General features: G+C 31.6%; 2 protein-coding genes across 2 annotated transcripts; one reads left to right on the forward strand and one right to left on the reverse strand.

The window, feature by feature from the left end:
* The first annotated feature begins 609 nt into the window (after nt 1–609).
* On the forward strand, nt 610–1,750 carry LOC114162725. The gene is made up of 2 exons (XM_028046686.1): nt 610–886; nt 972–1,750. The coding sequence occupies exons 1-2, from the start codon at nt 775–777 to the stop codon at nt 1,475–1,477; spliced, it is 618 nt and encodes a 205-aa protein (XP_027902487.1). The 5' UTR covers nt 610–774; the 3' UTR covers nt 1,478–1,750.
* A 171-nt stretch (nt 1,751–1,921) lies between these two features.
* Nucleotides 1,922–8,810, reverse strand: LOC114163090 (1,4-alpha-glucan-branching enzyme 1, chloroplastic/amyloplastic-like). Its single transcript, XM_028047168.1, has 14 exons — nt 8,554–8,810; nt 8,077–8,193; nt 7,457–7,667; nt 7,150–7,219; nt 6,802–7,071; nt 5,200–6,106; nt 4,896–5,012; nt 4,702–4,764; nt 4,411–4,518; nt 3,911–4,012; nt 3,577–3,644; nt 3,352–3,433; nt 2,715–2,831; nt 1,922–2,407 (listed from the first exon to the last, which is right to left on the reverse strand). Exons 1-14 carry the CDS (start codon nt 8,617–8,619, stop codon nt 2,156–2,158), a joined length of 2,550 nt encoding a protein of 849 aa, XP_027902969.1. The 5' UTR covers nt 8,620–8,810; the 3' UTR covers nt 1,922–2,155.
* Between the last annotated feature and the right edge of the window lie 4,351 nt (nt 8,811–13,161).

Raw genomic sequence — 13,161 nt, forward strand, 5'->3', positions numbered from 1 at the left:
TTTAATAGTCAAAAAATTATTTTTCTGAAAAAAATAAATATTGCTCGTATGTTTGAATAAGTAAGTGAAACTTACGTTGTGTTTAGAAGAAGGTTGTCTTATGCGTAAAGGGAAGTTAAGAGAAACTAATGTAAGAGTCAATTTTTTTGTTGTTTACTATGCAATGGGAATGTTTGTTACTTGTTAAGCGTTTTTTTGTTCCTTACTATTTGTGTTCCACTTTCATGTGATATCTTCTCCTTTGGCGTGTTAGAAAAGAAAAAAAAATCTAACAATAACCAAAAGCGTATAAACAAGAATTAGGAACCAAAACTAAAACACATAATTTTTGTATGCACTAAAAAGAATTATTGAACTAAAAATCTTAAAGCCAAAGATCATGGGTCAACGGCTCGCACAAATCAAAACCCTATCCAAATATCTTTATTTAAATGGAGCAACTTGGTACAGTTTGTTAATAATTGTCGCAGACCAATAAGGAAGAAAGACAAGCAAATAAAAAAATAAATCCAAAGCATTAATTAATACTTTAATAATAATATTATTATTATTAATAAATAGAGATTACAGGGGACTCGTTAAGATTCAGTATTTCAAACGAAGAATGCGTGAGCCGTGTGATCCAAAATATGACCGTTGTAAACGCTCCAACATCTGTTTCAATTTAAACCCATTCTCTTGATCAATAAAATAATAAAAGGGAGACTACGAAAGACACTGTTTCCACCAACATAAGCGATTTCTGAAGTACTCTGTTTTTTTCATTCATCGATCATGTATTCAGCTTCAACCATGAACAAGCCTCCATTGCCCAGATCTCCGTCGCGTCTTCGACCGCCGCAAGTTCTCCGATCATCAAACTCTTTCTCTCTTCAAACCCCACCAGGTCTTTCTTCTTTTTCTTTAAGCGCTGAATATTTTGTTTTCCTTTCTCGTCTTCTTTACCTTTTTTGTGCGTTTGATTTGAACAGGTTCTTTGACGAAATCTCAGAAGCGTGTTCTCTCTCCGAATATGCGACCGGAGTACCTCACGATTTCGTCCGAGATTCGGGCTCTGGCGAAGATGGTCAGCGACGAAGGCAGTGACGTGAATCTGGAGAAAGCGGCGGGTGGGTATTCTTGCGGTGTGAAATCAAGTGCTCTGTTCGAGAGGGGGAAATTCTACGACGAGTATTCTGCTAGGAGGAACGAGAGGCTCATGAGGAAGAGAGGTGTAACTGCAGTGGATGAAGGTAAGGTTAAACCGGTTCGCGCTCTTGGGGTTTCAGTGGAATCTGGAAAGAAGAGTAGTGTGAGAAAGATTGGAAATTTGAGAAAATCTATTTCTGCTGCTTACTCTGCCGGGGTGAGTGAAACACCAAGGTACATGCTCAGAAGCATGACCAAGGAAAACAAAAAGCCTCCTCTGGCTACAAAATCTGACAAATCTGTTGTGGCTGGGGAGAAGAGAATGGGAACAAGAGCAAGAAGGATTTAAAACGGAAGGTTTTATGTCTTTTTGGGAGGGGAGTTTTTTTTTTTTTTTTTTAAATATTTGGGAGGGGAGAAGGAGAACCTGATTTAATTTGATGTTAAAGGTTGAATCTTGTTCTCTCATCTGGTCATATACTTTGTTTTTTACTTGGAAATTGGTGTTACAGTTATTCGAGTATATGTCAGTATATATAGATCATCTTCTTTCTGATTCATCATCTGTTTTCTGATTCAGGTATGATAAACTATATGGCAATATACATCATTATTCGTTGGATGATTTTCTTTTTGGATATATTTGATTTATAATTACTTGAAAACAAATTGAGTCTCAAATAAATCATCAATTAAATGATAGAATGTTATCGAATTCCAAGAACTAGTAGTCTTTTTCTTTTTCTTTAAATCTTTCTTGAAGATTTTTGGATGTTATCAAAAATCACTATAATTGATCATTTTTGTTTCTCTTTTACTGCCTTTTTGAGTTCGTATGCCAAACCGGTGTTAAGTGCTAATATTTACAATTGAAAAAGATTATAATCTCTCTGCATCTTCTAGATAATATATACATGATGATTTGAAGAGCAAACATTGTCAAAAAATTTCATGTAAAATTTCTTTCAATGATAACCCCCCAAAAGCCTACTTAATCCATCGCATTTTCCTGGATTCCATGCCAAATTTACCCCTCGTTCAAATTTCTACCTTCACTTCTCACAGAAACTTTTTCAACTTCAGCAGAGACATCTGCTGAAGTTAATGTTTGCTTCACCTTCACCCCATCCAAAATAATGTCATCTTCACTTTCTAAAGAAGCAGATTTATCAGGAACTTTTGTTACATCTGCTGCAGCAGAAGTGTCTTCTATGTCTTCTAGCCCAACCAAACTGTTATTGTTGCCTTCTTCTTCGCTTTCCTCCACTCTATAATATACCTATGGAAATTTTTAAATTTAATTAGCAATTGACATATTATGAAAAGAGCAAACAGAAAAACTTGACAATGCAGCTCAAACTTGACATAGCAGAAAAACAAATCAACGACTTCCAGATAGAGATTCTTCCTTCCATATTCATCTTATTATTTTCAATTTCCAGCCAAACTAAATTTGTAATGGAGGAATATCTTATCACATGTATCTAACGAAAAGTGCAAAAATCCATTGTGTAATTAAATCAGACAAAGGAGGATAATTAAAAACAACAGAATAAAAGATTTTAATGGGGACCGTATATGCATACCACGCAAGTACGGGCAGGGGAGAGGACTTTGAATGAATTAGGGCGATTATTAAAATTTGTTTCAGGGACTCCTGGTATGCCTTCTGGAGACGTGAAGTGATCTACATCGTGCCCCACCTATATAACAGTGGAAACGGTCAATTCAGCCCAATAAGCAAAATTAACACGTATATTCGTAACCATCAAATAATAGCAATTGAGTTGAGCTCTAAAAATCACCGCCCTGTGCATGTTATGTATGGTCTCATCCCTCCCGTTCCTCTCTCCTCACCTCTCAGCCACTTTCTCCTTCAATACCATTTTCAGGGAAAATCATAACAGCTTAAATGATTTCACTTATAGCAATTCCACCTTTTCCTCGTTAGTTATTCTCCAACCCCAACCACACCCAACTGAAATCATTGCTGTTCAGAAGTGCCACTCGTTTAATAAATCATTAGTCTCAAGCAGAATACAGAAGGTGTGGGAGGTAAAATGAAGTTTTAATGCTTTATGTTTTAATTTAAAATAAAGACTTAAGGAAAGATCTATTGCAATGACAGAGCAAGTTTAAGAACGACAGGGTGGAATCCCCTTAGACTGACCACAGTTTATATATATACTCATGTTTATCCCCAAAGAGTTTAGGGCTGCTTACTCTTCCATGACCTCCAAATTCCCAAGCATCACTATCCAATGCAACTCTATATTTCCCAGGCAAGTCACATCCAACTTTATACCTGCATGTTCATAGTCATTTCTGGTTAACAGCTATTACTACAGTACAATTTATAAATCTACCATACATGAGACAAACTACCCAACCTATTGCAATTAAAATATCTTAAAAAACACAAATGAAAATTGCACATAGGCTGCATACCCTTCATATGTATTCTCTGGATGAAAATTGAATACAAATATCAGATCTCCTCGCTCAAAGACTATAACCTGTAAAGGTAAAAATTATTAGCCACTTAATTATAAAATAGCAAACGAAGTCTCAGAGAAGACACTGTTCTTTGATCATACATGTTTGAGGAATACTTTGTTCACGTTATGTTCACAACACAATACCTAAATTATTTTCTTGAAACTTGAAAGCAGTATTATTTTGATCAATTTTGACATAAGGAAAACCAATTAATTGAATAGCAGCAAATGGCAAAAAATATCAAATTATGATGAGTATAGTACTCATCTGGGGGCATATTCACCTTGTTTTCATCATCTGCACTGCTCACGATTTGTTTAGTTGATGCAAGGAACGAAAATTTATCATCAAGCAAGTTCATTGCCCTGTCAAATGCATTCATGAACTGCACAAGTTTCAAAAACAAAATCATAACAATTATGTCAGATAAGTAACACGTGTAGAAGAAAAAGAGAATAAACAGAGGTCTCCAGAAAGGAAAAAGGGGGACTCCACAAGATAAAATCACACAGTTCTCTCATGCATCCCACCAAAATATTCTGAATGACAGTGCCCATTTTTTACTACATTATTCTAAGGAAAATGAAGATCTGAAATAACCATGCCTAAGCCCTACAATATTACGTTAACAAAGTTAACACAGATACTCTAATTGTAACGATAATTTCTAATTTATGAATTCTGAGATTTCAAATGCTACAAATATCTGTTTACTCCATTGTTTTATCATATGTACTAAAATCATACGTGAAAACATGCCAACAAGAAAACCCTATATAATACCTTGTATCTCAGGTGATCTGTATCCACCAGATTCCACTGACGCCTGCACTTCTCATAACTCCATCCATTGCCTTCTCTTGGGAAATCAATCCACTCCGGATGGCCAAACTAAAAAAGGCCTCATGAATATTAATTTAAAAAAATATGCTAATGCATGATATACAACTATAGTAAAAGTTCATTGCTCATATGCAATTTGCATTATGTTCAACAAAAAAAAGAACCATGGTTAGATGCATCGTAATAATACAGTGAACAGCAGTTTTGGAGGAAGTGAAGCAGTAAGCACACCTCATTGCCCATGAAATTAAGGTAGCCCTCTCCACCTAATGCCATGGTTATGAAGTGTATCATCTGAAATTAAGATAACAATGACTACAATGAAATTATATAACAAAAATAATTATGTATTGCATTAGCATCTTTGCAATCTAATTTCCACATAAATGATGCAGTGCAGTGATCTTAGTGATCAGATAAAAGACCTTTTGAAGAGCAATCCCTCGCTCAACAATAGGAGAAGGATCAACCAAGCAAGACATGCCAGAATACATTTCTTCATCCATTAGGAGAAATGCAACAGTCTTATCCCCAACGATGGCCTGTCCAATGTAAAATTTATATAACATTGGTAGTAGTGGAATTAAAAACAATGAAATACATAAATTAATGATTATTTGACCTCTCCAGTTTCCATCATTTTGCTGCTCACAAATTTAATTTTGCATAGATTCTTATTGTATTTCCATCACAAAGGTAACACTGAATATACAATAGCAGAGCTCATACCTGGTCATGGCTTTCAGCATAGGAAACACATTTCTCAGTGTATCTCCTATTTGTCAAACTCCAAGAGATTTCCTTCATTGACCATGTGTACTCATTCTTGTTCTTCAAGTAATCAATCCATTTATCAGGGATAGCCATGGCTAGACGATAGTCAAAACCAATTCCACCATCAGAAACTTCTTGACCAATTCCAGGCATGCCAGAAACATCTTCAGCAATTACAGTTGCATCTGGCAAAATACTGTGGATCAGAGAATTAGCCAGCATCAGATAGACAACAGCATCCACATCTGTTGCTTCGCTAAAATATTCATTATAATTCCCTGTAAAAGCAATGTTGATTCCATGGTGATGATACAGCATTGATGTTACTCCATCAAATCGAAATCCATCAAATTTAAACTCCTCGAGCCACCACCTTAAATTAGATAAAAGGAAACGAAGAACTTCCCAGTTGGCATAGTTAAATAGTCTACTATCCCATAACTTGTGATAACCTCTATCTCCAGTATGGAAGTAAGAATCTTGTGAAGTTTGGCCAACATCAAAGCCATTGAGTCCATCGGTGATATTATTACTGGCATGACTGTGGATAACATCCATCAAAACCTGCAATCCTAGGCTATGGGCCTTATCTATCAGATATTTAAGATCTTCTGGGGTTCCAGATCTACTGCTCACAGCGTAAAAATTTGTTACATGATATCCAAATGATGCATAATAAGAATGTTCCATCACGGCCATCAGCTGGACTGTATTATAGTTATTTGCTCGAATACGGGGCAAAATCTCATCTGCAAATTCCCTGTAAGAGTTTATGCGAGGTTCAGAGCTACTCATCCCCACATGAGCCTCATATATACGTGGGGCCTTCGGCTTTGGTGGACGTGGATATTTAAACTCATATCTGCAGAACAGAAAAGAAGGCAAACAAATGAATATAATTCTGTGTGAACATAACCGAGTTATATAAAAGAATGGTAGGATTATTGGATCCAGTTGAGCAATTAACAACTTTTAAATCAAATAGACATTTTTCTCGTTCTGTTTCAAACTAAACCCCGAACAAAGTTTTTTTTGAATGACCAGGCAGAAAAGTGGAACGAAACATGCTAGCGTATATGGAATATAAAAAAGGTGGAACTCTATTGATTCCTCAATGGATTCTATCACAACTCACATTTGAAATCAGTATTTGTTATTCTATCAACCATGATTTGATGTGACAATTTCAAATAATGACATTTGATGGGATTTTGGTAGTATTCATTTCCAAAACAAATTGTATTTCATTTTACAATAAATCATATATCACAGTACATTTATATTTCATTTATGCCTCAGAAGAGACTTTATTTATAATGCAACTAAAATAAGCACGTTCATTTTGATCCAAACCTTTAAATTAATTGTAATTCAACTGAAAGCTATGAAAATTTTTGAATCTCCAACGAAACCGTAAGAAATTATTTACACAAGTTTAAATTCAGTTAATATGTGGCATACACCAAAGTCCCTTAAAGTATCGATCCTTCAGATGCAATGATTAATTTTTATTAAAGAAAGCAAGTCAAAAGATATTCAACAGGTGAATAATGTGACCTCTCTGAGAGTGGTGGATCCCAGTAGACACCATCGTATGGTGCTGCAAATCTGTTAGGATCAACAGTGGCATATTTGATCCAAGCAGGGATGCGATCAACCCAAACTCCATCCCCATGGCGGAATCTAAACTTTACTCTTGTACTGTGTGTTATAGCTGGATTTCCATCAACATCAGGGATCTTAATACTCCAGACACCAAACTGATTTTTTTCCATCTGGTGGTTGGAACCATCCCATCCATTAAAGTCTCCAATAATTTGTGCTTCCCTGCATTGAAAGAAATATAAATTCTGAAAAGATTACTCAATAAAACAATGACAAATAATTGACAAATATATAACTTACTGAGCAGCAGGTGCCCACTCGCGGTACACAATTCCACCCTCTTCTCTGTTAAATCCAAATTTCAAGTAACCTGAGAAGAAAGGGGAAGTGTAAAGGGAAGGAAAACATTGTATCAAAGCTGTAGATAGAATCAATCTATCAAATCAGTGAGGCATTTTGAAAGAGATCAATCCAGTTGAAACACAGTTATGATAGAAGACATGGATAAACGTTATTAGTTGTACTTAGCAGCTATAATATTGTGTATGCACAGATATGTAGAAAAGGCAAACAAACACGAAACAATGCCAAGAATCATCATAACCACCTTTGGCAAATTCCTCAAGACCTCCTTCATATTCTTCAATAAGCTTTTTCTGATCTACATATCTCTTCAGTCTATATTTGAAGTGATCTTTATATGGATTTAGGGACGGATCGGTAGAAAAGATGCCAATGTTTTCTAAGTATTCCTCAGTGGATGATATTGTTGATTTGTCATCTGTCATAACAGCTACACCCTTGAAACGAGAGTTCACCTAGTTGTAGGAAAACAAACCGAGACAACTTATCCACATGCAGCATATTCGCATATGCGTATAACAGACATACAAACTTTCATTTCCAAACAAATGGGGCGAATATGCTCGACTAAAGTCTAAACGTTCAACGTCATTTTAAGAATTCACTTTGATTATTCACTTCTATCTGGACGTGACAAGTAGAGAAAAGGACAAGAGTTTAGCACGCTATAAAACACGTTGAATTTCTTAGCTGTTACCTTTAATTTAATATGTTCATGTCTAAACTACCAAACATACTGAACTATATTCCAAAAGAAAATTGATTCCGACAAAAGCAACAAACAATTCTGAAGTTTCTCAGGAAACATAGACCCTAATTGTTTAATTGTTGAAATAAAAAAACATAAAACATGGTCAAATATACCATCTCGTGCAGTGATCTTCTCAATCCAAAACCAAACCCATATCCAAGTGGATTCCGATAGCCAAGAGCAAGATCAACTGACTTTTGTGGTGCAAGACGCTGCCTGCTTCTCACAGTCTGCCAAAGAAAGAGAGTGTCGAAAGCAATCATTCACATTAGATTTTGATAAACAAGGGGTGGCGTTTGCGGTAATCATAATTCGGTGCTCAAAAACCTCTTCCTCTTAAAATAAAAATAGAAATGAACTAAAATAAGCACTTCACTGACATCTTACTTCAGACTGTAAATTCTAGCAACCAAAACGAACCGTGAGAAATCTAGGGTTAAGGTTTTTCCATTAAGGATGAGAAAACAAATAAAAAGAAACCAAAATGCAGGTTAGCTTGAAACCAAAACAGTGCCAAGAAAGCCACATAAAATTCCTAGAGAATAGAAACAAGAAAGCAGCATAAGCGAAAGTTGAAGATGGTGAATTACGTGGGAGGTGCAGGCAACGTTTGAAGAAACGGAAATGAACGGATTAAGGCAGAAACAGTTAACCATTTCCCCGAGATCCAAAAACGGTTTTCGATCAAGTTGGCCAAGTTCGACTTGAGCTTCAAGCAATGTCCGTGAGCATGATGAAGCGAAGAGTGTGGAAGAAGAGGGGCATTGTTTAATTGTTTAAATAGCAGTAATGAAGGACCCACTTTGGCATGAATCATTACCCTTAACCGTCTTTTTCATTGCTAGATTACAAATAAGAAACAGAGGAAAGGAAAGTATATCCTTCACCACGTGAAGAACCAAGCAAGCAACGGTGCAAGAGTTTCCATCTGTTTGTTTTTCATGCGTTCTCTTTCTTCTACCAAACCTCTAATCATGTTTGTCAAGAAAATAATCGGAATAATTATGGATTTACTCCCCCAATTTTTCGACTCGGTTTAATTTGGTTTTCAAATTTTTGAAAGCTTCATTTTGGTTCTTTTGAATTTTTAGAAGTTTCAAGTTACTATCTTTATGGTTCTTGAATTTTTAGAAGTTTTCAAGTTGGTATCTTTATTTTTTTTTTTAAGTGATTCAATTTATACCTTCTATCATATTTCATTTAACTTAACGTTCTTTTATTTGTATACGGATAGTTGTCACACGATGGAATTGTTAATTTAATTATTTTGTTTGTTGAGTGTAGTTAATATCATTTTAGTTTTTTTATTGATATTTTCTTGATTAAGTATATTTAGTATGAAAATGATATTTTGATTATTAAATTTTGACAATTTTATTTTACAACATGAAGTGTCGTTTTTTAAGTGGTTTTAAAATATTGAGAATAAGAAAATAAAAAATCACTAAAAAAGTGACATAAATTTGTCAAAATATAATAATTAAAAAATCATTTTCCTATTTAGTCTGATATTAAATTAATTTAATTTAAAAAATAAGGTATCAAATTCAACGTTCCAAAAATTCGGAAACTAAATTAAACAAATTAAAATAAATTAGAAAATCAAATCAATAATTATATCAAAATAATAATAGTATTATGTTTTTTTTCCTTCTCAAATGGGACACTAAAATTAATCAAGTTTTGATTATTTCTCAAAGGGCCCAAGTTTTAGCGTAAATGTAAATAGAATAAAAATACTATAAATTCATCGAAATATGTTTTAATTTATGATATTTATCGAACAGGGTTGCTGCAATAATGTATTGGTGTAAACTTGGAAACTTATAAATTGATTCTTGAGTCATTCATATCATTGATTAATAAGCAGTATAGTGAAAAAATAAAGCTTGTTTCAATTTAGGTGCCAACAAAAAGAAGACGCCAATTGGAAGCAAAATCAAAACCATTAATGGAAAACAATAAACAGACAAAGATTTAGCCTTTACCTTAGCCTCCAACACTTGCATGTTTATTGTCCCCTGCCTTTGCCTCTTTCACTACTTTAAATCACTTTTTTTTTTCTAAATAGTGATAGCCAGATTCTATACTCAGTTTTTCTTTTACTCTCGTGTACTGAACATTAAAAATGTAATATATTGGTATTTAAAAGAAATATATATTTTAAAACTTAAAAATTAGTGATTATTAAAATATGTTGAAGACACAGCAGAAAATATGAATGAATTAGGAGTCACTTTTTCAGAAAACACAAAAGAAATAACTTAAAATGATGTTGGCATTCGTATTCGTCTAAATATTGGTATGTGAAGACGTTCCTGTCAGGTTAATGATTTTACAAGTTTTCTGCTTCGAGACTGTGCTTTTTTAATAGATATGGGTTTGGTTTAGATTTGTTAAATGTTTTATAATTTTTTAAGTTTTATTTTTTGCTTGTGAAGACGTAAGACTTTAGGTTTTAGGTTGTATTTTAACATGTAAAAGTATTTTAATTTGGATTACTTGGATTATTATGTGAATATAGTTTATTTTCTTATCTGGAACCAACATTATTTATGAATTGTCAAGAGTTAAAAGGTGAGTTCGAAATCTTACATCAAATAAAAATAAGTAAAATAATTAATATATAAATAAAATAATCAAAAATTTATTATTTTAAGATTTTGGATCGCCATTAATGTTTTAATCTCTTATCTTGTATATTTATATATTCACAACTCTTTAATTTCAAATTTCTTCTGTCTTTTCTTTAAAATCATTTGTAAATGTATGGTCTAACGAAATTCTGGTTCAAGTATTTAGCTTTGGTGTTTATTAAATCGTCGTTAAAGTATTTAGCTTTAGTGTTTATTATGTTGTTTTAGTTACTTTTTCACTTTGAAGTTTCAAGTTGATGTTGAATTATTGTTACATACTTCTATTATCTAATAAATTTACCATATAACTAAAAAATAAATTACAACAAAAAATATAAATATACAATCTTATTATTTGAAGTATTTGGGTGTAGTGTATATTGTAGTATACTAATGTTATTTCTATTTTGAAGTCAAATTTGATACTATAATAGGTTGGTATATAACTTTCTTTAAGAAAAAACAAGGATAATATTTTTAAAATACTCGGCTAACTCAAGATGACAGATTATCAGAATTGGGTATGAAAATATTGATTTATAAAATGATTTTCACAAAACAACTGATACTGTGTTCACGTTTTGTCCTTGCTCTGCAATATCACTAATCAGACCAAAAACGCATTTTGATACTCTCAAGATTCGCACAAACTTATGACACCGACTAATTTGGGTGTTTCCAAGCCTATCATGTTCTCACCAAAATCACTTAATTTCCACGTTAAACGCGAATCCCAGTAACAAATAGCTTTTAAGAAAACCGCGTCTACACCCACACGCGCCCAAACTATTTCCAATTTCAGAGCTGACTTTTAAAATTGATTTTGTGGGTTTTTCAAATTTTAACATTTGGATGCTTTTAATTTGAATAAGTAGTATATGATGATTCTATTAATTTTATAATAATTAAATTATATATTTCACTACAAATTTTAATTATTTCATATTTTTCTTTTATTTTTATAAATATTTTGAGGGTTAAGCATGTTTTTTGTTTTTTAATTTTAATTTGAAGTAAAAATTAAAATTAGTTTGTCTGTGAAATTTTAGTCTAATTTAGTCTCAATTTTAAAAATACGTGATTTAACCAAATTTTATTAAGTTTATTTGATCTTTTAACTTCGTTTCATAATATTATTTAAATTGCTTACGGTGTCTTGCACGTATCTAATCTTAATTAAAGAACTTGTTTGAAATATTAGATAAACTTAAAAAAATTTAGTTAAAACCATTAATTTCACACATTTGTAAATATTAGAGATTGACAAAATTTTAAATTGGTTTAAAGTTTCTAAAAGACTAATTTAAATTATTATTAAAAGTTAAGAGATAAAACCATAATTAACCCTTCTTTTTTAAGTTTAATTAAATTTTAAATTTGTCATTAATTTGATATCTTTAATTGAGTAATTATTAATTTTGTACTCAAATTAAGTACTCAAATTTTATATTATTCAATTAACTATGTTTTCTTTAATTTTCTTATTAAATGGATCATACGTGATTATTATTTTCCAAATTTTGCTTCCTTTATTTATTTGGCAAATGTGTAAGGTTTTGTGAATAATATAAAATAACATTATATAAAATGATATATTATTTTTATTGAAAATATATTGAATAACAATAATAATTTTATTAATAGTAGAATGTTCTAGGTAATAACATTAAAATATAAAAAAAATATCACATCCTTGTTATCTAACTTGATTTACCTTTAAAACAAGAGACAAAAATAGTGATATTACGCTGATTAAAATGGAATGTTAGATTGAATTAAAAGTTTGAAGAACTTTCAGAACTATATTACATTAAATATCAACTTTCATTGAATTTTTTGGGAAACGTAAATGTTATTGTACTTAAGTAGCAATAAATTAGATTTAAAAAACCAAAACGTCTACGTATACTAACTCACATTAATATATTCACTAATTATTTGTTTATTATTTTATTTCATTAATTTTTCCCTTGAAATAATTTGATTATTTACTTAACTATTTCATTAATATTATAAATTATTTTTTATTATCTATAACAATATATAAAGATGATTCTTTCTTTTGTGTCCACATTTCATAATACCAATTATACTCTTTAGAATATAATTATTTATTAAATTTTTTAAAATTAATGGTTATTTTTACCTGTTTTCTATAAAACTGTTTATCTTTTATTCTTTTTTTTATTCATCAACAATTAATTTTTCTATTCATTTTACTTTATTTTTAACATTTGATTTCATTTTTAATAAATATAAATTTATTTTATATATTAACTTAATAACATTACACCATTATCATCTGTTAAGATATTATCATACACACCTGTGTGTACGCTAGTTAATCAATAAAAGATAAACAAATGTAATATTTTTGTTGATTTTTTATAAAAACAACAACTTAAAATCATGTTTAACACGATTTTTTTTTTTGGCGATTAATAACGTACATTTTCTATATTTTTAATACAAAATAAATAATCAATTCCAATAATTGAAAAAAATATATTGCAAGGACGTACTCGAAGGTTGTCATGCACCCCAGAAGAAAATATGCCCTTT

This window comes from Vigna unguiculata, chromosome 9 (assembly GCF_004118075.2).
Source record: "Vigna unguiculata cultivar IT97K-499-35 chromosome 9, ASM411807v1, whole genome shotgun sequence".
NCBI classification, from domain to species: Eukaryota; Viridiplantae; Streptophyta; class Magnoliopsida; order Fabales; family Fabaceae; genus Vigna; species Vigna unguiculata.